Genomic DNA, 24,612 nt, shown 5'->3' with positions numbered 1-24,612 from the left:
AGAGGGGGGTTAGAATACACCTCTCTGGGGACAAGCTCTGAATGAAGATTTACAGGTGACAATAAGAGTCACAATAGAACTATTGTGGTCCCTGGAGAAGGGAGACAGGGAGGCGCTCTTGTCAATAAGCTCTAGAAAGGGAGCCGGTGTCTCCCTCTACACCAGAGTGGCCTACAGTTTGAGTCCGGCTCCTGGAAAGGGAGTAGGAAGACCACCAGGGAGCAGAGTAGGCTACTTTGTGGGGGGAACCCTAGCTTAGGGTACAATAGATGGAAGAAACCCACTGGGACCAGCTTAGGCTCCTGTGGAAGAAGTCTTGAGGGTAGGACTTGTAAGTGAGACTATCCTGCTGTGGAAGAGAAGCTCTGCAGGGGCCAGGAAAAGGAGCCCAGAAGCAGAAGACTTCAACCGTTCAAAAGGCAAAGCAGAAGCAGTTTTTAGTTTTAAGATTTATTTTTTGAATTTCATTTGGACCATTCTGTTACCTCAAAAGGTATTTGGATTTTATGAGTTGGCCAGAAGACTGAGCCACAGAAGACCCAGTGAGAGACAGACAGCCTGCAGAAAGAGCCCAGGATACTGGCGACGCAACAGGGTGCTCTAAGGATGAGTGAAGCTCCATCACACATACATACAAGACTAAACAAAAACAATGGTTCTGTTTGAAATTACCCAGTTCCAATCACTTAAATGTTCTTACTATTTTTGCTATTTTTACCACAGTACATAGTCCAGAGCATATAATCTTTTGAATCTGGCAGCACTTTAATGTTTCATTTTTTGTTTTTTAAAGCATCCAAATGCACACTATATGCTTTACAACTCAAAGACATGGTTCTTGCCACGAAAGCTAGTAATGGATCTGATGCTATGAGTGTGGACAACAAACAGCAGGATGGGGATGAGGTGACAATGAGATTATCTGCTATGCAGTGTGCATGTGTTTTTAAAATGCTTTATTGAACTGAGTATACAGGAACAAAGACTACTACTATATATAGAAGGACTTCTATTGGTCCAAAGATTTGTAAAGTCAAACATTAAGCATGTAAATAATTTTAATCATGTCAGTAGTCCACTAGAAGGCACTGGGAATGCTTGTATGAAATATTACTACTCAAATTGGTAAATATATGCACCCCCAGCCTACAGGGAGCATGATGAAAAGAGCATTTTATACAACTGCTTGTAGCCAAGGATTCTGAGTTTTGTATTTCTCAGACTATAATAAATCAGTTAACTGATAATGCACTGAAATTTGAAATCCATCAATGTGGTATCAGCAACGGAAATCAGAAAACTGCAAAAATCCCACAAACATGCAGAAACCTGTTTGAAAAGAAAACAGCATCATTTTCACAGGGGATACACAATCCCTGAATCCCATTCCTACAGATCATTATTTGCTGTACATTTTCCTTAGTATTTTGTAGTTTAAAAACAGTATTAAGTAGCAACATTTTCTGTATATTTCCAACATCCGATATGTCTCTCTTTATGGAGATCTATAAAGACCATGAATTAAAACTTTAAATGTTGTTTGTGTTGATATACTGTGTAAATACCCAAAATCATCATTCTGCAAAGGCTTCATAATTTTAAAAAAATTCCAAATCTGGATCAGGTCACTTATAACAAAGAGTAATAGGGAGGGATTTTAATAAATAAAAGCTTGGCAGATCAGAAAAAGAGGGCATTCCATATAGCAGGGGTCGGCAACCTACGGCACGCGTGCCAAACACGGCATGTGAGCCGATTTTGAATGGCACGCTGCCTGCCAACTGAGAGGAGGAGGAGCGTAGGGGCCGGAAAGTGCCACGCTGTGGGAAGAAGAGGGAGGAGGAAGCTTGGCTGCCGCAGGACCAAGCTTCTGCCCTGCAGGGGAGAGCGGGGTGGGGGGGTCCCGGCCCCCCGCCCCACTCAGCCCCCCACTCTCCCCTGCAGGGGCAGGAGGCAGAAGCTTGGTCCTGTGGCAGCCAAGCTTCCCCCTCCCCCTTCTTCCCACAACGTGGTGCATTCCGGCCCCTCCTCCTCCCCCCTCTCCCTGCCGGCGACGGAGCGGAGCCGAGCCGAGCCGAGCCGAGCGGCAGCGTGCTCGCTGCTCCATAGAGCAGGCAGAAAGAAGTAGGGACGGGCCTTGGGGAAAGGGGTGGAACAGGGCATATCCCTCCCAGCCCCCTGCCCTGAGCCCCTCAGGGCAGGGGGCTAGGAGCACCCCCACGAGCCGAGCACCCCAGCCTTCTGCCCTGCACCCCACACGCATCCCAGCCCTCTGCCTTGACCTCCCCCCAACACCCAGCCTTCTGCCCTGCACCCCCATTCCCCCCCAGCCCTCTGCCCTGACCTCGAGTCGCCCTGCTCAGCCCGCTGCAGGCCTAGGTGAACAGAACCCCAAGCTGGAAGTGGGCTGAGCAGGCTGGCAGCGTAAGATCAGCATTTTAATTTAATTTTAAAGGAAGCTTCTTAAACATTTTGAAAACATTGTTTACTTTACATACAATAGTTTAGTTATAGAATATAGACTTATAGAGAGAGAGACCTTCTAAAAACGTTAACATGTATTACCGGCACGCGAAACCTTAAATTAAAGTGAATAAATGAAGACTCGGCACACCACTTCTGAAAGATTGCCTATCCCTGCCATATAGGTCATGACATGGTGAAAGGCATGGAGAAACTTGTGGGAAGAAGTGAACAAATGGGCTAGCAGAACTGGTGGTGCACAGAGGACAGAAATGATGTAGTAAGAGATTAGGTTGAACAGATATGAAAGGCCCTGATAGGAAGTTTAAACTTTACAGGATAGGGAAAAGGGGGAAATCAGTGGAGGAATTCAAAGGGATGACGACAAGGGGACATCAAGAGGTGAGATTACTTTAGCGGATGTTGGCTGTTATTAAAACTGATATTGGATTTTTGAATGTTAAGGACATAACAACGGCCATACTGGGTCAGACCAAAGGTCCATCTAGCCCAGTATCCTGTCTTCTGACAGTGACCAATGCCAGGTGCCACAGAGGGGATGAACAGAACAAGTAATCATCAAGTGACCCATCCCCTGACGCCCATTCCCAGCTTCTGGCAAACAGAGGCTAGGGACACCATCCTTGTCCAGCCCGGCTAATAGCCATTGATGGACCTATCCTCAATGAACTTATCTAGTTCTTTTTTGAACTCTGTTATGGCCTTCACAACATCCTCTGGCAAAGAGTTTCACAGGTTGACTGTGCGTTGTGTGAAAAAATACTTCCTTTTGTTTGTTTTAAATCTGCTGCCTATTAATTTCATTGGGTGACCCCTAGTTCTTGTGTTATGAGGAGTAAATAACACTTCCTTATTTACTTTCTCCACATCAGCCATGATTTTATTGACCTCTATCATATCCCCCTTTAGTAGTCTTTTTTCCAAGCTGAAAAGTCCCAGTCTTTTTAATCTCTCCTCATACAGAAGCCGTTCCATATCCCTAATCATTTTTGTTGCCCTTTTCTGAACCTTTTCCAATTCCAATACATCTTTTTTTGAGATGGGGCAACCACATCTGCACACAGTATTCAAGATGTGGGCATACCATGTATTTATATAGCGGGAATATGATATTTTCTATCCCTTTCTTAATTATTCCCAACATTCTGTTCACTTTTTTTTTTTTTTTTGAATGCCGCTGCACACTGAGTGGATGTTTTCAGAGAACTATCCACAATGACTCCAAGATCTCTTTCTTGAATGGTAACAGCTAATTTAGACCCCATCCTTTTATATGTATAGTTGGGATTATGTTTTCCAATGTGCATTACTTTGCATTTATCAACATTGAATTTCATCTGCCATTCTGTTGCCCAGTAACCCAGTCTTGAGAGATCCTTTTGTAGCTCTTCATAGTCTGCTTGGGACTTCACTATCTTGAGTAGTTTTGTATCATCTGCAAATTTTGCCACCTCACTGTTTACCCCTTTTTCCAGATCATTTATGATTTGAATAGGTCTGGGCCCATTACAGACCTCTGGGGGACACCACTGTTTACCTCTCTCCATTCTGAGAACTAACCATTTATTCCTACCTTTTGTTTCCTATCTTTTAACCAGTTACCAATCCATAAGAGGACCTTCACTCTTATCCCATGACACCTTACTTTGCTTAAGAGCCTTTGGTGAGGGACCTTGTCAAAGGCTTTCTGAAAATCTAAGAACACTATATCCGCTGGATCCCCCTTGTCCACATGCTTGTTGGCTCCCTCAAAGAATTCTAGTAGATTGGTGAGGCATGATTTCCCTTTACAAAAACCATGCTGACTCTGCCCCAACAAATTATGTTAGTCTATGTGATTAACATAATTTTTTGGGGAAGTGTTACAAGAATTCTAAATACATTTCTCCAGAAGGTGTTATTTGTGCTTCTCAAAAGAATAATCTAAATTAACCAGTTACCTATTTGTGCATAAAAAGAATTCTGCATGACTTCGAATAACAAATTGCACAATGCATAGTTTAGCAGCATAAGTTTCCTGAAGAGAGCACCCATTCACCTTACTTCTGTTGGGTGTTTTTAACAAAAACACCCAGGCTGGGTATTAGAAACCGAAAGTTAACAGAAGCTGACTAAATCAAAGTGTAATTAACTACTATTTTTATGCTGTAATGCTCAAAGAAAACACAAAGCTACATTAAATTTAAACATTTTTCTAGTTTAAATCTAAGGTGCCACTTGTAAAGAAAATTTTCAAACATTTCTTTTAATTTTTTCCCTTTCAAAATATCATTGGAACTGACAGTACATAACTCACTAGTGTCCTGATCCTATAGTCTAATCCAGCAGCATAGAATCCTATGTCTGGGTAGTCTACTTCAAACAACATTCCTGAACCCATGAGTTTTATCTGATCACATTGCAGGATCATTACACGATCACTGTTTCAGACCAAGTCAGATCTGAAGTCCAAGGAAGTACAGTGGGTGTCCATAATTCTTCTTCTACATGGAAATAGTTTAAAATAGAGAATGTGTGATGTGACTGATACTATGTCTGAAATTATCATTATCATAGAAACGCCATTTTTCAACTTACTTCTAAAAACTGGTTAAAGAATCAAACATTAAAAGCAAATATTATACTAAGTGTGTGGTAAAATATCAGCTCTTGGAAGGCGTGGCAGGGTAAAGGAGAAGTATATTTCTCTCTTCTTCTTCCCTATTTCTCACTAGTCACACACTGTTCAAGTCAACTTAAAAAAAAAAAGTGATATTTTCTTATTGGTGGCTTGGGTTCTCTGTGAAATCACTGTACTTTTCATATGTTCCTTGTAATTATTGAAAACTTCTAGAAAATACTTCTCTGCACCAAACTATTACCTTGCTCAGCCAAGAAGCACAAAGAAATTCATGAATATGGAGGTGACTACGATGGAAAGATCTGAACTGGTCACGAGACAAATACGGTAGGTCCTCACTTGTTGGTAGGAGTCAGTCACATCTGAAGCTCCAAAATTAAAAACAGCCTTTGTACAGGGAGCTCTAGAAATACTTCACCACACAGGACACAGCTTGGGTGCACAAACGTACAAAAAAAAAAAAATCTCAACTGTTCTGATGTAATTGACACTTTTGTATATTTAGGGATACATATTTGAAGATTAAGATGTAAGTAAATCTATATATTTTATGATTAAACCTTAACAAAATCCCTTGTGGCATCCAATGCTAATAGCTAACACTGAACAATTTATTTAAATAAACTGGTTGCCATCTGTTCAATCATGTCCACTACTTTGGTTATAAATTCTGGTTTCCCATGTTCTATAAATAGATGAATATGCTATACAGTAGTTAGAGTAAAATACACGGTCATCTCTCAACACCAATTTAAAAAGTTGCCAATATTTCAGAGAATCAAGAAAATAACCAAAAAAGAGACTGGTAGTATAACTAGGCCTTTGTAAAGAGATGTGCATGTGAAGATGTGTTTTGATGTACTTCACAAGCTTCCCCCGCCCTCCCATATGAAGCTGACTTCACCCTTCTATCATGATTCTAGTGTTCCTTTCCCATTCTGCAGAGATTCCTTATTTGATCATGCCTAAAAGTTGAACTTCACTAGCAGTTTTTTAAAGTCTTGTTTCTGAAGGGGGGGAAAAGATGTGGAAGACAACTCAATAGCCTAAACACTCATTTGAGCTCAGAAAGAAAATAGCTATTGCCAAATGACTGGAGTTCATAAATATTTACAGAATAAGTCTGCTTTGTTTCAATCACAATTGAAAAGGTTTCTTCGATGTTTTTGTTCTGAATTGTATGGAAACCTGGAACTATTTGTGAAGGGCAATATATGCATATATTGTATTACAGATGGGATAAAAGAAATGCTGACCACAACATAAGGTATTGAAATTCTCCTAAATGGAAAATATGGCTTTGGCTAGGGGACATACTTTCTTCCTAATTCAAGACAAAGCATCATGCAATTGACTAGAATTTAGAAAATAAATCCAGGATCAATAATTTTGCGCTTGGGTGTTTCACGAGAGTGCAAAAGCTCGTCACTTGCTCTTCTTTAGTGCTAAGATGGATTGTTGTGTCCCAGTGTGGCTGGGTAAGACAACAACATAGTGGCTATCTATAGGCTTCCAACAAAGCTTCCTAAACAAACAAACAAACAATTTCCTTGTCTCATTTTAAGTGTCTAATTCCTAAATTCATAAAGTCTTAAAGTGAGGCTCCTTGGTCATGGAATTTAAAAGTGGATACCATTGACATACCCCTATGTTATGGAAAGGAAGCAGCTAAAGTTGAGGATTCTTTCTACTGAAAGTCAGATTTTTGGCCCTTCCTCAAAAAATAGTTTTCACTTCCAATTTTGCAATTGTGTTGGGTATCCAGAATTTTAAAGCAATTTGGACATAATTTTTTCTGACTTAGAAAAAATGTCAAACGATTAATTCCTACTTTTGCCGCCATCCTTTATCTCAAGCAGCTTATACTGGAAACTTTAAATTACATGAAAGTCTCATGAAATCCAGTGCCTGGGCACAGTTTTGAGACTGGAAAGTTCAGAGAGGGGGATGGCCACCTATACTTGAATGTATCTGCTTTCCAAGTTATTAAAGACAAATGGCCAGTTAGGAGCCTTGGTACTTTTTTTTAATTAAAGTTGCCAAACACATGGTGAAGATCTAAGCTTTCATAAAGACACAAAGCAGAACCTCCCTACCAACCAACGGTGAAAAACACAGACTCCATGAACTTGAGACCTTGCTATGCCAATCTAACATGAGATGCTTGTGCACTGTAGTGATGAGTGCTGGCATAAAAGCCTAAGATAGGACTAAAGATTTATTATTTTTTGATAGATTCATCTACCAAAATATTGGATTTCTAGACAGGTTTTCAGTAAATATTAGAAACACACAGTTGAAGTAGTTTGGTACACATTGTAAGTGGCTCACCAGTCAATTGTGCCGGATCCTCAGCCCCACTTATAATAGCACTTGACTACTTTAAGCAAGTGCTAAACTAGTCAATGGGACCAAAATGTTTGCACCAGACTCAGACAATACAGACTGCTGGAAATATTATTGACATATAGAATGGACACCCCATTGCTTCATCAAGTTGTTTATAAAAGAGACCACAGTGCCAGTTCCTAGGCACTGGACTCTGTTAACCTAGAGGTAACAGAACCTTGGCATCAGGTTAGATTGATCCACGGGGTTCTGGGGACCTCAGTGCCACAATCTTGGCTCCAAATTAGGTCAACCTAGAGGAAGCTGAGGACCTCTGTGAAACGTTGATGGCACCAGGATCTCAATACCATGTTAAGTGAGCATAGAAGATCCAGGGACCTCTGGTCCCCAATGTGATCAGAACCCTGAAGCTGGATTAGGTTGACCCAAGGGCCTCTGTGCCATAGACAACTCTACGACAACTTTGAGAGTGGGCTCAGTAGCTGGTTAAGATGAAGAATGTGGGAAACTCTTAAGCCAGGCAAAAGTCACTTACGCTAGCAGATCTACAAAGTAGATGCTGGATTTGCATATTGCCAGACTTAGCTGACTGGGTTTGAGGAGCCTCCCCTGCCAGAAGGAATGCATAAGGTAGCCTTCCCACTTGCACAATCCAGAAAATATCCATACCAGACAAGTACCATTTCTTCTTTGTTCTTTCAAATAAAGAAACCTGTCATAATTAAACAAAATTGTTTTGAAAAGGCAGAAAAAAAGGTAAGATTGACAAAGTATCTAGGACATGACATGCAATCAGAGTTTGCTGCAGCTTCAATGGTTAAGAAGGAACTGAGGAACAGTTGGGGTCACTCACTCTTCTAACCTCTGACCCCTCCGTCAAGGAATAAGGGAAGACAAATGGGAAGACATCTTATGAAAGAAGATGCTTGCATTTAGGACTGAACATTATCAGGCTTCATCAGATCTCCTTCTATGAAGTTCTCCTCACTGGGATTCTGCTATTAGAAAGAATAGGCCTCCTACAACCAAGAGATGTAAGCATCAACCAATTCTACTCAAAGCATTTCTATGAAGCACAGCTGTCTTGGAGAGTTGAAAGGTAGGGGCTGTAAGACACTGGCTAGCATAGGAATCACAGAAACTAATAACTCAGTAAAAAACTAACTTTGCAAAAAACTTTGATCATGCTGCATCACAGGCAAGAAAGTGCCTTGTATATCAGGACTTAAATTCAATCAGGAAAAAAAAAGTGAAGTGTCAGTTGGGCATCTTTTGAGCATTATATTTATATAAAGATATTTAGTTAGAATATTCAATTTTGAAAAGTAGGAAGATGTATTTGCTCAGTGATTGGTCAATTCTGCATTTCAGAAAGGGATGGCATTAACTTTAAAACTCTAAAAATACACTTTTTTATGAAGTTGTTCCAAAAATGGACTATTCCTCAGCCAAGTAGGAAAAAGATTAAGAGCTGAGTTTAATGCTGACACAGCTATAATGCTGAACCTAAATTCTCTGAAATCATGAGCAACTGAATGTACAAAATAGACACATTGTTACATAGCAGAGAAGCCTTCTTTCTTTATCTATGTCCTCTACATTCATACTAAAAGTTGTGTGTGTGTGGGGGGGGGGGGGGGGTTGTGTGGAGTGGGGGGTTGGGAAGAGACTAATCCATTTTTTAAATTCACCAACAGAACAAAGAACAGAAGAATAAACCACATACCTAATCAGACATTCATGTATAATTAGAGAGACAAGGTGGATGAAGTAATGTCTTTTATTGGACTACCTTTTGTTGAGAAAAAGACACACTTTTCAGCTTCACAGAGCTCCTCCTCAGATCGGGGAAATGTACTCAGAAAGTCACAGCTGAATACAAGGTAGAACAGATTGTTTAGCATAACTATGTAACACATATTGCAAGGGACCATTCAAGGTGAAGTGACCTGTTAATTCCCCTCCAGGCATGAGAAGGGGGAGAGGGGCTTAGCATGTCATAGATTTTAATAAGCCATAAACACAGTGTGTCTATTCAATGAATGAGTTTAGCATCTAGCAAAATTATGAATTTAAGCTCCCAGGCTCATCTTTTGAATGTGTTGTGCAGGCTTCCTTTGAGGATAAGGACTGAGAGATCCGATATAAAGTGATTGTTTTGTGAAGTGTTCTCACACACGTGATATGTTTTTGTCTTATCATTTTTTTTGTATGATTTCATTGGTGAGAAAGAGAGACACTCTATGTGCGCGAACAGAAAGTGGTCCAATAAGATATTACTTCACCCACCAATATCCTGGAACCAATACGGCTACACCACTGCATACACATTCATGTATAATGTTGACTATAATGCACCACAGAGGTCAGTCCTCTGGAGAGCTTTTCAAGATTTATGGAAAATTGAACAGATCACTGAGAAAGTGGCTCTCATATACTAAGCAAAGTGGATTTCATTTTTAAAGATGGATCATTTGAAAAGCAGCGTGAATCTATTTGGACTTCTAGAATTACAAGAAGGGAAAAAATATTGACAGAAGTAGCGTGGGTTTTCTACACTACCACCGCACAATTTCTATACTACCATTTTTTAAAAATCTCCCACTGTTGCAATATTACTGGGGCAGCAACAGTGAGAATACTAGTGTAGACAGGACACAGACATTTTTACCACACACTAAGGTGCTAAGCTTGTAAAGTGTAGTGCACATTAAGGACGTATGATTAGGAATGATGCTATATTTGTTATACATTGACATTATTCCTCTATTAAGGAAATAAATAAACTCAAAATGTATTAGTTATTCTTTTAAAAAATGATAACAAGCAGACCAGTTATAATAATAGGTACCCAAATGTCCTCAAGGACAAAGACACCTCTCTTTGCCAGCATGGACCATCATATGTAGTACATCAGAGACATGGAAAGGGCTGTGATCCCTGCCTGCTTTACTTTAGAATTGCAGGTTTCCGCTTACTTTTCTCTTCCTTCTCAAGAAACTCATGTGAAGTACATCAAAACACATCAACAGTGAGAGAAACAACTGAATTATAGTTACTGTTATTAGTTAGAAGAAAGAAAGCAAATTCTTTTCTTTGGTACTCTGCGTAAACGCTGCTGCATAGACATTGCTGCTGAAATCTACACTACAAGCGTTGAAGCATACATTACAAAGGCTATGGTGCCTGATAATAAGCTCACAGAGGCCATGTCTTAATAGGCTGCCAAGAAAAGGTCCGTGTCTTTTGTTCTCCCAGAAATCAGTTCTCTCCCTATCAAACTGCCCTACACATCCAAGTTTATCCCTTTGTCACTTCCATCATGTGAGGGTCTCAGCATAGTCTTCATTCTGGTTTTGGGATGCATGTGTGTCATTGTTCATTCCAGCACCATTCCTGGGGGAGCCTTCCTGTATAGAAAAAATGTAATGTCTCCCTGCAGTGTCACCATTTATATAACCAAAATATATATTTTATTTTATTCCATTATGGATTGGTTTATAGAAGCATATCAAATGATTTACTTCAGCTCCACATATAATGTCTACTGAAAAAGCAAAATACAGGATTTCCTAATAAATTTTTTTAAATCTAGCTTTACTTTTGGTCTGCCTGGTGGACATCTTGCTTTTGTAGTTATATGTTCATACATTCAATCTCCCCTCCTCTTTTTTTCCTGGAAGAAAATACTTTTGTCCTTCGATCTGTTAACCTCCCTTGCTTGGCTGACACTTCCAACTGGAAGAGGTTAAGTTTAGTTTACAGTCAGAAGGCTAAAACTTGTCTTCTATCCTTTTCCGTTTTAGGGAGTGGGAGGAAGCCCAGGAATGAGAAGGGAAAAATAATAGTAAGTGTTTGATATTCCTGTTTCCTTAGAAAAGATACCAATAAAAGAGTATTTTAAAAATGAAAGCCAAAGAAGTAAATACACTCAGCACTGATCTGATATTTCAAGCCCTCAGATTCAATAACCATTCAGAGTCAAGTTCAACAATCCACTTCATCTTAGTAGCCTTATTTTTCAGAAGTGAAGCACCAGTTGCCCATGAAACACTTCAACAGTTGGACCACAATTTCTATTTAAAAACAAAATCAAAAATACAGAAAAAGTTGTGTTACCCAGCCCACTGCATCTATGTAACAAGGAGTAAGCCTTAATGATTTTAGTCAACCATATTGTATCTAATATATTAGCAAATGCTAACCAGCCATTTTGACAATTTGATGCAAAGTACATGCAGAAATATCTACATTCCATGATTTCATGGAAAATCTGGAAGTTGCTGAATTCATATTTATTCTAGAAAATAACTTAAACATTGGAAACCTGAAGTTGTCTAAAGGAAACAGGAAATCAGATAGAAACAAGGAATTTTCATTATTAGGTTCAATGAGAAAGACAAGGTAGGTGAGGGAATATCTTTTATTGAACAAACGTCTGTTGATGGATTGTAGAAGTTATCAAGTTCTTAATTTAGAAGAATACATTGGAGACTTGACAATGGACAATTGCATAGCCATGTTCTGTACAGAGTAGTCTGTATCACTGAAGTCTATTTTTTAATTATTTTAATGAACAATTTTGCTGTCAGAGGAAAGGAGGACTCCTAAATGTGAAACCAAGCAAATTACAATGATATCCTTGTTCAAGCTTGGTGGTATGAGCTGCTAGACCTGTCTTCCTCACTGGTAAGCTCAGTGTAATGTCACCAGGTACCAAAAGGCAAAATAAGTTAGGCCACCCTAAGAAGCCAGAGGTCCTAGTGAGAGCGGCTCCCAGAGACACCAGGAAACACTGATGCCTGCAGAGCTCTCCCAATCCAGGGGAGAGAAGGACCATGGTAAAAAGTGGCATCAGTCTAGGGAGGAGCCAGTTGGATGCCACAGCTGGCCTGAATTAACAAGCACAGCCCAAGAAGGAAGAGTGTGGGCCTCCTGTGCCAAAGAGAGAAAAGCCTGACAGGAAGTCTCCTTAGCCCCAAAGAGGAGGGAACGGAAGACACTTGAACCTGAGGGAGACCCTACAGGCCAGGGAGGCCAGGGCTGAAATTCCCACAGCTTCCAAGAGGTGACTGAATCAATCTCCACCCTGAGGAGAGGGGGGGGAAGAGTCCCAAAGTTAGGAAGCCAAACCTAACAATTTAGCTTGCTAATTAGACTAAAACAACTGAGACTACCTTTTTGATCTATTTACAAGGAAAAGCCGAAGAAGTCAGCAGAACACTGAAACCCCACCCTAAACCACAAGCTGTAAGAAGAAACTAAAATGGTGGCAGTCTGGCAGTGCCTTTTATGTCCTCAGTGAGGTGCATGAGGAGAGTGAGGGTGCATGTGTGGACCAAACAGACACTCCAAGGGAAAAATTCTCTGGTCCTGGGCACATGAGCAACCTGAAATGCACTACACAGAGACAAGCAATCGAAGTTACAAAATATGAAATTAAAATAAACTATTACAATTCAATTCAATACACAACCATTTGTTCCATTAAATTACAAGGGCTGCAAGTCCGGTAAATTCATAACAGTTTGTAAGGCTTGTTTAACTCTTGCCTCCATTCCCATGGAATGATGGCTCATTAATGTGTTAGCTTTTATAACATCCAACATACAATGTACTGCAGAATATTTGGCCAACTTCAAATTCAACCAAATATCAAGATGATGTTTTAAACTGCCTATTCATCAATGACATCAGCAACAGCAGTCCTCATACAAAAAAGCGACTAGTAGCTTAAACCCCCACTTGATTCTGTGATGGGATTAAGACATACAACCAGTGGCCTGGATAGTAAGCTGGTACATAAGACACAAAGTGAGGCTAGCACTATCATGGACACGGAGTCCTTTGAAGCCGAAACACAGTACAAGCTATTTAACACTAAACTTTCTCCACAGATGCTGAACAAGACTTATCTCTTAAAGCAGGGGTTCTCCAACTGCATTGCACCATGACCCTCTTCTGACAACAAAAATGACTACATGACCCCAGGAATGGGGGACCAAGCCTGAGCCTGCCCAAGCCCTGCCATCCTGGCCGGGGACCGAAGCCAAATCCCAAGCTCCATGCCCTGGGGGAGGGGTGAGAGGGGGGCGCAAAGCCAAAGCTCCAGGGCTTCAGCCCCAGACGGGGGGCCTGTAATCTGAGCCCCGCTACCCAGGGCTAAACCCCTCAGGCTTTGGCCATGGGTGGTGGGGGTTGGGTTTCATCTTCAGCCCGGGCCAGCAAGTCTAACCCCAGCCCTGGTGACCCCATTAAAACGGGGTCCTGACCCACAGTTTGAGAACCGCGGTCTTAAAGGTAAAAACTTGGGGACCTACAAAGTTGACTTTGAAGGCTTGCATTTAGAAGTTGGGTTAACCTGAGTAAATTGTGATTCCTCGTTAGCATGATGTAACATCTGCATATTTAACAGATGTTCTTACTTTAGGCTCTTTCCTCCAAGTCTAAATTTAGCTATGTTGAAAACAATTTGCCACTTGCTAGTCTGAATAGTCAAGGGTATTTCCAGGTGGAGGACAGAAAAAATAGGCTGAATAATCTACTATGCCAGTGCACCTCTGAATGTTAGAAAAACATTTGCACCAATAGTATTCACTAATCCTCTTGGTCCAAAATGCCTGATGAACTTGAATCAGAAATCAAAAGCTATGGCTTGCTTTGAAATGTTCATAATACACACCACTAAAATACTGTTTCCTACACTGGGCTTAAGCAATGCCATTCCCATTGCTATTAATGGAAACTGCTTGACTAAAAACGTGTGCAACTCTACAAGTTTAAAGGATAGGTAACTGAGGAGTACAAGCTTTTCTCCTATCTCACTCTCTATCTAATAGAATGAAATGTGTGTGTCTAATTTCTGAAAAATGCAAGAAAAGCCACATGGCCCAGCACCTGATAATGTCCAACTTTTCTTGCCCATTTTAACAAAAACAAAAGAACCAAAACACAAAAAAGGTAAAGTGACTGGTTAATCTTAGAGATTAGAGTAAAAACTATGTTTCTGCTTGAATTTAATAATTTATAATACTTAACAGAACTCTTTTCAATCTGTTTCAAGAGTGGTATTTTCCAAGAGTTAAAAATATTAGCTTTTGCACTCATCACTGAAATGATCTATCTTCATAGTGTCATTCCCCAGGTCATTTTACCACCAATATTGTAAGTAATTAATAAATATTAGAAGCTCACCTTTCATTCACTGCTTTTAGGAGTAGCAAAAATTACAACAGCAAGAGGACTGCTTTATTAAGGTTGTAGAAAAGAATACAGCACCTATTCATAATTTACTAGTTTGCCACCGACAGAAATTCACCTCAATTATATTTTTAAAATGTATATACTTGTGCTTATTAATTAAAATGAAGGATTATTGAAAACTTACTTTCTAAAAGCACAGAAACATTCTGAATTATTCAATACATTAGTAAGATCAAACCACCAAATTACAAAAACATTATCATACCCTAATTTTTTCAGAAGTATATATTTGTGCTGAGATTTTGAAAGAAAAGCTGCTGTTCTACTGAAGAGAGTTTAGTTGACATTTTGGACAAGATAATAAAATGCAAACAGGCACAGACCAATTTATCAGGCAATTTTTGTCCTGTGATTTTTTTTTAATAGATTTTTTTGATTTTATAGATTTTACCTGAGTAGCTTTATCTTTCATGCATGAGGGGTAGTGTACATGGGGATCACGAGGCCATTGTCCTGTGAGATAAGGTCCTGTTATTGTGTCCAAAGAAGAGGTTCGCCTTATGGTACCAGAGGTTCTAACTTGCTGGGATTTTGGCCTGTCCACTGCAAAAAAAATAAAAAGGTTATTCAAGATTTGATATGAAACATAACAAGCCAGGTAAAACAAAAAGTTATAATTTAAGTAGTTTACCCTTAGCTTTAAGCATGGGAAAAAGATGTTTAAGCAAAAGGGTTTTTGTTTAAATTGAAAACTGTCCTCACATCAAAATCATTTCCCCCTTTAAGTTAAGGTAGTGTTTAAAATGGCCAAATTCATAGTTTTGTAGCCCACTTTTAAAAGATTACTATATAATAAGACAGCCTTTCAAGCCCTAACTAAGAAGAAATTTTGGGAAAAATGTCAAGGAATTTTCTCCACCATCCCCCCAGTACTCAGATATTGTCTTGCATCATAGGTACTCAAGATTTCCATAAGAATCTTATGAAAACCTTAAATGAGTAATAAGTTTATATTTTGTATATCTTCTTTATAAACATAAGATGATGGTGACACAAGTTTATTTCTTAATTTCAGTTTGTTCCCATTTTTATTTCACTGCAGAACTTTCAATATTTCCAGCCTTTTGCTACCTTGGGTGTTTTGAGACTATTGATATTCTTCTGTGGCTCCATCCACCCTTTCCTGGAATAATGCTCCTCCTCCAGGTCTCTAACTGAAAGTAAGGTGTGACTAATCCTCTCTGAAATCTGAGCAGTAATTTTTTATTTTTTTTTTTTTTCAAACAAAAAGGTTACTGATAGATCCTTTAAAATTAGGTTTCAGACAATGCCCTATCTGACAGCACTCACACAATATACAGGTGAGGTTATCTCACATCAGTGGAAAGACGTCTAAGATCTGTAGTAGCTCTGCCTTTCACACAGTGGATCACAAGGTGCCACTCAGGCTATGTCTACACTACCGCGGTAAGTTGACCTACACTACGCAACTCCAGCTACGTGAATAACGTAGCTGGAGTCAACATACCTTAGGGTCGAGTTACCGCGGGGGCTACATCGCGGGGGGTCAACGGGAGAAAATCTCCTGTCGACTTACCTTACTCTTCTCATCGGGAGGTAGAGTACCAGGGTCGACTGGAGAGCAATCTGCAGTTGACTTGGCGGGTCTTTACTAGACCTGCTAATCAACCACTCGTGGATCGATCTCAGAGCATCAATCCCCGCTGTAGTGTTAGACCAGCCCTCACACTCTATTTTTGGGATTTGGCAGAAGGAATTACTTTAAGTTAACACCACTCATTCCATTCAAAGAGATCCCAGTGATTATCAATGAGTACCTTTAACTTCCAAGGCCCTGACAGGCAGAGCACCACAGGGAATCATCATATCACATCTAATTCAATTAGAAGAGTAAGTAGGGAGAGCCCAAGATGCCACAGGCTCAGATGCAATCAGTATTTGGAAAGAAGATCTAAAGTATCCTTTCAGCTAAAATATACCAATTCCCTCAAGCACTGTGCTGCTAGGGGAATTGTAGGTCTAGATGAGGAGCAGCTAGCTATAGCTTGCTCCAGGCATGACTGATGTGATTCTGGAGAAAGGGCAAAACATTTTCATAGAGTCTTAGAATTTAAGGCCAAAAGGGATCATCAGATCTTCTAGTCTGACCTCTGTATATCATAGGCCGCCACCACCACCCTGCCTCCACACGCTAACCCCAACATATAAAATTAGACCAAGGTATTATAGTCCTCAGGAGGCTAAATTTGTGTGGCACAGGCAGGGAGTAAGATAGATGGATCAGTGCCTAAATGGCAGGGGATTAAGTGAGATATAATATCCAGATGATCCACCCCCACACTGCAGAAGGTGGGGAAAACAAAACAAAACAAAAAAACAGTCACTGCCATTCTGGCTTAGGGGAATACTCCTTCCTGATCCCACATATGGCAATCAGTTAGACCCTAAGCAAGAACCAGCCTGCCTAGCACCTGAGAGAGAAAATTATCAGTACCACCACAGATCACTGAACATTGCATTGGCTACCAGCAGAATTCTGGTTTAATTTCAAGGTCCTAGCCATCTTCAAAGACCTGAATGAACTATGGCCGAGTTATCTCTCCACTCTGTCCATATTAACATGCTCAAATAAATAGTGCTTTGGCTGACTGAGCCAAGGTTTCAATTCTTCCTTCAAAACAAGGTATTTGTACTTTATGTAACTTGGAAAAAAAAATCTGTTATATGGTTATTCCCCTTCTGATACAGGCTTCTAGTCCAGTACAAGACGGTTGAGCTTTGTCTCTCTCACTGCAGATACTGGAAGCAGTTCACACTTGGTCACACTCCTTCTACTCTCACAACAGATGAATATTTCTAAAGCTGTACAAAACGTGTAAACTCATCAGGGTAGATAAAAATCAATGATTTAAAAAAAATCAGATGTTTTTTATTAAATGCTTTTTGAGGAAAAAACGATCTAAAGATATTTTTAATTAGGATACATTATAGCTCAAAGATATCTCATCATGGAATAGGGATTATAAATTCTAATTCTATATTATGAGACAATATATTCATGTAATGTTTAAGAAAAGCTTTGTAAAAGAGTTCATGGATTAGGGACCCAATCTTATGGTGTTCCGCAGGCATCTGTATAGATTATTTAGGTTAATCTTTCTATCTACCCAATGGGACTCAGTGCTCAGTCTAGAAGATACCATCAGAGATACTAAGTTTTGCAGTTCTCAAACTGTGAATTTGTGTCTCCAGAGATAACATGCCTGTTGTTAACAGCAAAAATGTTTTAAATAAAGTAATATATAGAGGTGAGAAATAACAGACCTCAACCCTATTGTCCTTCTGCAAATCTGTGTACAATCAATCCCTTACCTCTCTCTAAAAGTGCAAAGTTTCAAAAAGTTCAATGAATAGAGGATTGTTGAGGCAGAATAGATCTGGACAAGGAGAAGAAGTTTGGAGATAAATGTGAGAAGGGAGGGACAGGCAGTAGAAACGAAAGTGAAACTGTTTGAGCAGCATATTCCAGAAGTCTTGAGGTCTTTCTGAGTGTGGCCTTCATTGATTTGAGATCTACCATACCATTCTCTCACTAGAAGGGAAAACCTATAATGACAGCAGGCCATAAAAGTGACCCAGTTTGCGAATCTTTTAATTAAGTTCCTCTACCTGTGGATAAGACAAGCATGCGTGCAAAATGCAAAAAGTGCAACAAAGAAATGCAAGGCCTGGCTGCCCGAATGAAACATCGTAAGTGTTCCTTCCCAGGAGGAAGCTGTGTTGAAGATGATGAAAGGAATACATCTGAACATGCAGGATTTTCAGGTTGGTAAACTTTTTTATTTCATACTTCTTTCTTAAGGACTGCTTGTCTTCCTTCTGGACTATTCTTGAATTCTCATGTTTGAGCAAAAAATATAGTTGTTATTCCATGATACTATCATTTTAGATGCAGTTTTGATAAAAAAATAGCAGAAATAGATAGATCTTCCTTTTACAATTTCGCCTTTAAAGTAGTAGTGAGTGTCAGTGAATACAATGAGTAATACTAAATGAACAGTATGGTAATAATAATTAAATAACTGCATTGACTTATTTTGTTTAGGAGAATCCATCCTCCACATACAGGATTCTGAAGACTATCCACCTTCAAGATCACCATCATTTTCTACAGTTTCAGAGTTATCTGCCAATGATAGTGTTTCGCTCACATCGTGTACGTCACATAGCCACAGTATATTACCTGTAGCAAAAAGAAAAAAAAAATCATCTCCATCATCCAGAAACAACCATAGACAAATTTGTGATAAGAATCAGCAGATTACAAAAAGAGGTAATTGATGAAAAAATTGCCTGGTTTGTTTATGCAACAAACTCTCCTTTCCATATGATTGAAAACCCACACTTCATTAATATGGTTCAGTCATTAAGACCAGGATACAGTCCACCCAACAGAGCAGATGTTGCAGGCAAATTGCTAGATAAAGTGAAGGAAAGAGAAATTGAGCAGTGTGCAAAAGGTCTAGAAGCTGAAATTGTGAACCTGAGTCTTGATGGGTGGAGCAATGTCCACAATGATCCTATTGTATGTGCTTGTGTGACATTCCCTTCTTCTGTTGTATCAATTGTTTCTGTAAGGAAGACATCAGAAAATGCATACACAGCAGAATACTTACAAGAAGGAGCAGTACAAGCTATAACAAAATGTGAAAAAAAATTCAAATGTCTAATACGCAGCTTGGTCACAGACAATGCTGCAAATGTATCCAAGATGAGAAGAAATTTAGAAGGAGAGTCCCAAGCTACTAACATATGGTTGCAGTGCTCATTTGATGCACCTCCTAGCCAAAGACTTCAGTGTTCCAGAAATAAAGGCTAATGTTGAACACATGCTGAGTACCCTGAAGCCTATTTCTGCAGCCTTGAACAAAATGCATGGAAATAGCTGTTTTATTGCTGATGCTGTTGAAATTTGGAAGGAACTGAGTGAGATCTTAAAAATAGAAATATGCAATGACAGAGTTAAATTACAAGCATTTTAAAAAAAAATGGGAAAGTCACACCAGTCTTCCTGACTAGTGATTTAAATCATGATTTACATCAATTTGATTTAAATCAAATCCACCCTGAAACTCATACACAGATTAAGTAGAACTTAATAATGGTTTATTGAATTATATTAACTCTCTGAAGAGGCCATCAGACTGAACCTGAAGAACTTTTCAAATGAAGAAGACCTCTCCCCAGTTTGAGACAAATGAGATGTAAAGACCAGTAAGGTAAAGTTAGTAAGAAGAGCCAAAAACAGAAAGATATAAGTTCCACCATCACTAAAATTAGTAGTATTAGTCTATTTTGGGACCACCACATACAGCACTTTCCTGCCAAGAAGTTTTGCAGAAACTTTCAACCCAATGCTGATGGATGACTGGGGATAGTTTTGCAGATTCTCTATAGTAGCTGATGGACATTCTGTCCAGGAGGCTACTGCAGAACACATTGAATAAGCCCTTGGAAACAGTTTATCTGCAGCTGAATATGTTTCAATTATACAGCACTCAATCCACTAGACCACATGTGTCAAACTCAAGGCCCGCGGGCCACATCCGGCCCGCCATACAATTATATCCGGCCCGCGAAATCGTTTTATATATCTGTTTTTAATGGCCCTGTGATATGACGCCCCAATAACACACACTACAAATCCCATGATGCAGTGCAATTGCCGCCAACGGCAAGCCGCGGTTCAAGTTCGCGGTCTGTTGATGTATACAACGCTAATATCAAATCAAAGCTAGACCCCAACAATGGCCAAGAGAAAAATTGTTTCTGAAAACCGAGGCTTTCAAAGCCGGTGGGAGAATGAGTATATGTTTACTGAAATTGCAGGTAAACCAGTGTGTCTCCTTTGCGGGAGTAATATCGCTGTAATGAAGGAGTATAACCTAAGACGGCACTACGAGACGAAACATGAGAACAAATTCAAAAACCTGAGCGCAGGACAGAAGCTACAAAAGGTAGAGGAGTTGAAGAATTTGACATCCCAGCAGACATTTTTCACCAAAGCAAAATCACAAAGTGAAGCTGCTGTGAAAGCAAGTTTCATTGTGGCCGAAGAGATCGCCAAATCAGAACGGCCGTTTACCGAGGGGGAATTCGTAAAGAATTGTATGATGAAAGTGTGCGACGTCCTTTGTCCAGATAAAACGCGAGCGTTTGCAAATGTAAGCCTCAGCAGAAACACTGTTGCTAATCGGGTTTGTGAGATGGCGACTGATTTGAAAACACAGTTGATTGAAAGAGCAAAAGATTTTGTTGCATACTCCCTTGCCGTGGATGAAACTACTGACGCGACTGACACTGCACAGCTGGCGATATTTATCCGTGGTGTGGATTCCAATTTGTGCGTAACAGAGGAAATACTGGACATTAAATCGATGCACGGGACAACGAAAGGAGAAGACATCTTTGGAAATGTATTTCAAAGTGTAACCGACATGAAACTGCCGTGGGAAAAACTCGTTGGACTTACAACAGATGGCGCACCTGCTATGTGTGGTGAAAAAAATGGACTGGTGGGAAGGATGCGCTCAAAGATGCGGGAGGAGAACTGTGCCGGTGAGTTGACAGTGTATCACTGCATCATACACCAGGAATCGCTGAGTGCTAAAGTCCTAAAAATGGATCATGTGATGAACACTGTAACACAAACAGTCAACTTTATCAGAGCCCACGGTTTAAATCACCGCCAATTCCAGTCTTTTCTGCGGGAAATAGATAGCGAGTTTGGCGATATGCCATATCATACGGAGGTCCGGTGGCTAAGTCGGGGAAAAGTTCTCAAAAGACACTTTGAGCTGCGAGAGGAAATCTGCCAGTTCATGGACAGTAAGGGGAAAGACTGCACAGTTCTGCGGGATGAAAAGTGGAAATGTGAGTTGGCGTTCCTGGCTGACATAACGTCGCATCTTAGCGCTTTAAACCTTCAACTCCAGGGACGGGAGCACATAATAACCGATATGCATGATGCAGTGAAGGCATTTCAAGTGAAGCTGCGCTTATGGGAGACACAAATGCACCAATGCAACTTGTCTCACTTTCCCTGTTGCCAAGTAATACGGAACCAAGAAAGTGCCACAGTTTTCCCAAATGCCACCTTTGCTGAAAAACTCAGCGCGCTGCGCACTGAGTTCGCACGGCGCTTCAGTGACTTTGAGGCACTGAAAAGTAACTTCGAGCTGCTTCGCAACCCATTTGCAGTCGATGTGGAAACCGCACCTGTAGAAATGCAGATGGAGCTGATAGAACTGCAATGTAACGGGACACTGAAGGCAAAGTACGACACTGCGGGGCCAGCACAGTTCACTCGCTTCATTCCTGAAGCGATGCCGCAGCTCCGCCAACATGCGGCTCGAATCCTGTCCATGTTTGGCAGCACATATCTGTGCGAGCAGCTGTTCTCTGTGATGAAAATTAACAAAACGTCACACAGGAGTCGCCTCACTGATGAACACCTGCAATCGATCCTGAGAATCTTCACAACACAGAACCTAACCCCAAACATAAACGAACTTGTTGCAAAGAAAAGACTCCAAGTATCAGGCTCTGACTAAATAGGACAAGAAAATGGAATGTTATGATTTGTTATGATTATACTTTTGCTTTAAATTCAATTTTTTATTTATATTTTCAGATTTTTTAATATTCCAGCATGTACAGATTTTGAATGTATTGTATTGACAGGATATTTTTTTATGAAGAGCAAAATATTTTAAGTTGAAATGTATTTATTTTGGAATGATATCCTGTATTTTGGTTCATATTAATGGTTAAAAAACATAAATATTTAGTCTGTTAAATAAATGGTTATACTGTTCGGCCCGCGAGTTTTGAGTTTTGGCCCCCTGTGCAATTGAGTTTGACACCCCTGCACTAGACTATGGAGAATCTTAATACTTTCAGACACAGGCATTTGGGATGTAAATGGATGATGATGTTTTTCTGAATTGATCAGTTCTATTAAGATATATCCTTCCACATTCTCAAATCTAGACGGTGCCACACTCTGTTTTGGGGGCTTAAGTTTAGAGCAAAACAAAGGAAGAATAATTTTCTGTGATATGTAGAAAGAAGAGTTAGCATTGGTTATAAATGATTCTATGGCATGAAGAGAACGCCTTTTCCTGGTGGAAGACACAGTGAAGGCTCAAGTCTTCTAAATGCAAAGATTCTGAAGATGTATTGTTAATGTGACTGAAAGCAAGCAGCAGGTCTTTGTGGAAAGGAAACAGATAATCAGATGACATTGGTCTGAACTAACAGGTCACAAGAGCCTGTAGTAATGGGAGAACACCCCAGGTTGGGAAAGTAGGCATAACTGTTGGTTTTGATAGATTTGCTTCCTTAAGGAAGCGCAATACTACTGAGTAGTCTACCAGAGCCTTGCATAAAGAATGCATTTATGACCTACTGTTGAGATTCGCTACAATGGTCTTAGGATACTCTGCACTATGGAAACTGTATCAGTGTAGCTGCATCACTTGGGTCACCATAACCCCATAACGTAGAGACAGTGTGCACCAGCAGAAGGGCTTTTTCATCAGCGCAGGAACATCACCTCCACAAACAAAGGTAGTTACATTGACAGAAGCATTCTTCCATCGACATAGCTGTGTCAACACTAGTTGTTAGGTTGACATAGCTATGCTGGTCCGAGGTGTGGATTTTTCACATCTCTAACCAATGTAGCTATGTCAACCTAACTTTTGAGTGCAGACCAAGCCTTTAGCTCAGGTGTAGATCATCCTATCAGAAATTCCAGATTCTCATAAGACGCCAAATTTGACATCAGAATCTGAGATGTCAAACATACCTGTTCTCAGTCTAGTCTCAGCAATGCGTTCTTGGTATATGCTTGGAGTGTGCACCTTCTAAACTCCCCACCCAGAGGGGCAAGACCCCCTAGAATGTGCCTTATAGAAGGGGGAGAGGGGTCAGACCTCCCCCATAGAGGGGCAGGGCCTCCCCAGATTGTAATGTGCACAAAGGACCCCCCCCAGATCATGGGGAGCAGGGATCAGACATCCGCAGGAGGGCAATGATCCTCTGCTCACATTAAGAAGTTAGGGAGTAGGGTGTGGATACTCGCAGAAAGGCAACCCTCCATCCCCCCGAACCCAGTTCACATGAAGTATGGCAGCTTCCCCCCACAAGATCCTGGTGTGCACACAAGGGGGGGCATGGTGTGGGGCTCAAATACTCCTGAGGGGTGTCAATGACTCCCAGATCACACAAAGAGGTGAGGGAATGGGGCTCAGACAATCCCAGAAAGACAAGCCCCCTCCAGAACCTGCTTCACATGGGCGGGGGGGGGGGGGGGGGGGAGAGTAAGGATGACAGTCAAACCCCTGCTCAAAATTGGCCCAGATCCTGGTGTGCAAACATGGGGGGGGGGGGGTAGAGCAGGGCTTAGACACAAGTGAGGGGGACCCCCAGATCCCAGTTCAAATGGGAGGTAGGGAATGGGGCTCAGAGACCTTCCCCTGAAAAGGAAGCTCCCTCCAGAACCTGACTTACATGAAGGGGGTGCCACATCTCTGTAGGTGGGCTGGGATCCCCAGATCATGATACACATGGGAGAGGGGAATGCAGGGCTGACAGGTGCCCCTATGTATATTCTCCCCCCAGTCCTGCTGTCACTTAACCCCATGTTTCCCTTCCCAGTGCCCAACCCATCCCATCTCACCTCCCCATCACTTGATCCCTCAACCCTTCCCCCTATTCTTTAATCTTTCACCTCTAACCATCCTCCCCTCTTAGCAAGCATCGGGTTGTGTAGTTAAAAAAAACCAACAAACCAACACCTTTTGAATATAATGCTGCCCTGTGATTACATTTGCCTCAAATAAAAGTCCCCTTTGATATGAAGCAGTATA

General features: G+C 40.7%; 1 protein-coding gene across 2 annotated transcripts in view; it reads right to left on the bottom strand.

Moving 5' to 3' along the window:
- Positions 1 to 24,612, bottom strand: part of GLCCI1 (glucocorticoid induced 1) — a 98,404-nt gene that overhangs the window by 54,460 nt on the left and 19,332 nt on the right. For both annotated transcript variants that reach the window (XM_005299877.4, XM_008163419.4), the window contains exon 2: positions 15,108 to 15,259. In XM_005299877.4, the coding sequence (XP_005299934.2) occupies positions 15,108 to 15,259 (152 nt within the window). The remainder of the gene's footprint in view (positions 1 to 15,107; positions 15,260 to 24,612) is intronic.

Source organism: Chrysemys picta, chromosome 2 (genome assembly GCF_011386835.1).
Source record: "Chrysemys picta bellii isolate R12L10 chromosome 2, ASM1138683v2, whole genome shotgun sequence".
In the NCBI taxonomy this organism is placed as follows: Eukaryota; Metazoa; Chordata; order Testudines; family Emydidae; genus Chrysemys; species Chrysemys picta.
Note: the sequence above shows the minus strand (reverse complement) of the source record. Positions and strands in the feature narration are given on the sequence as shown.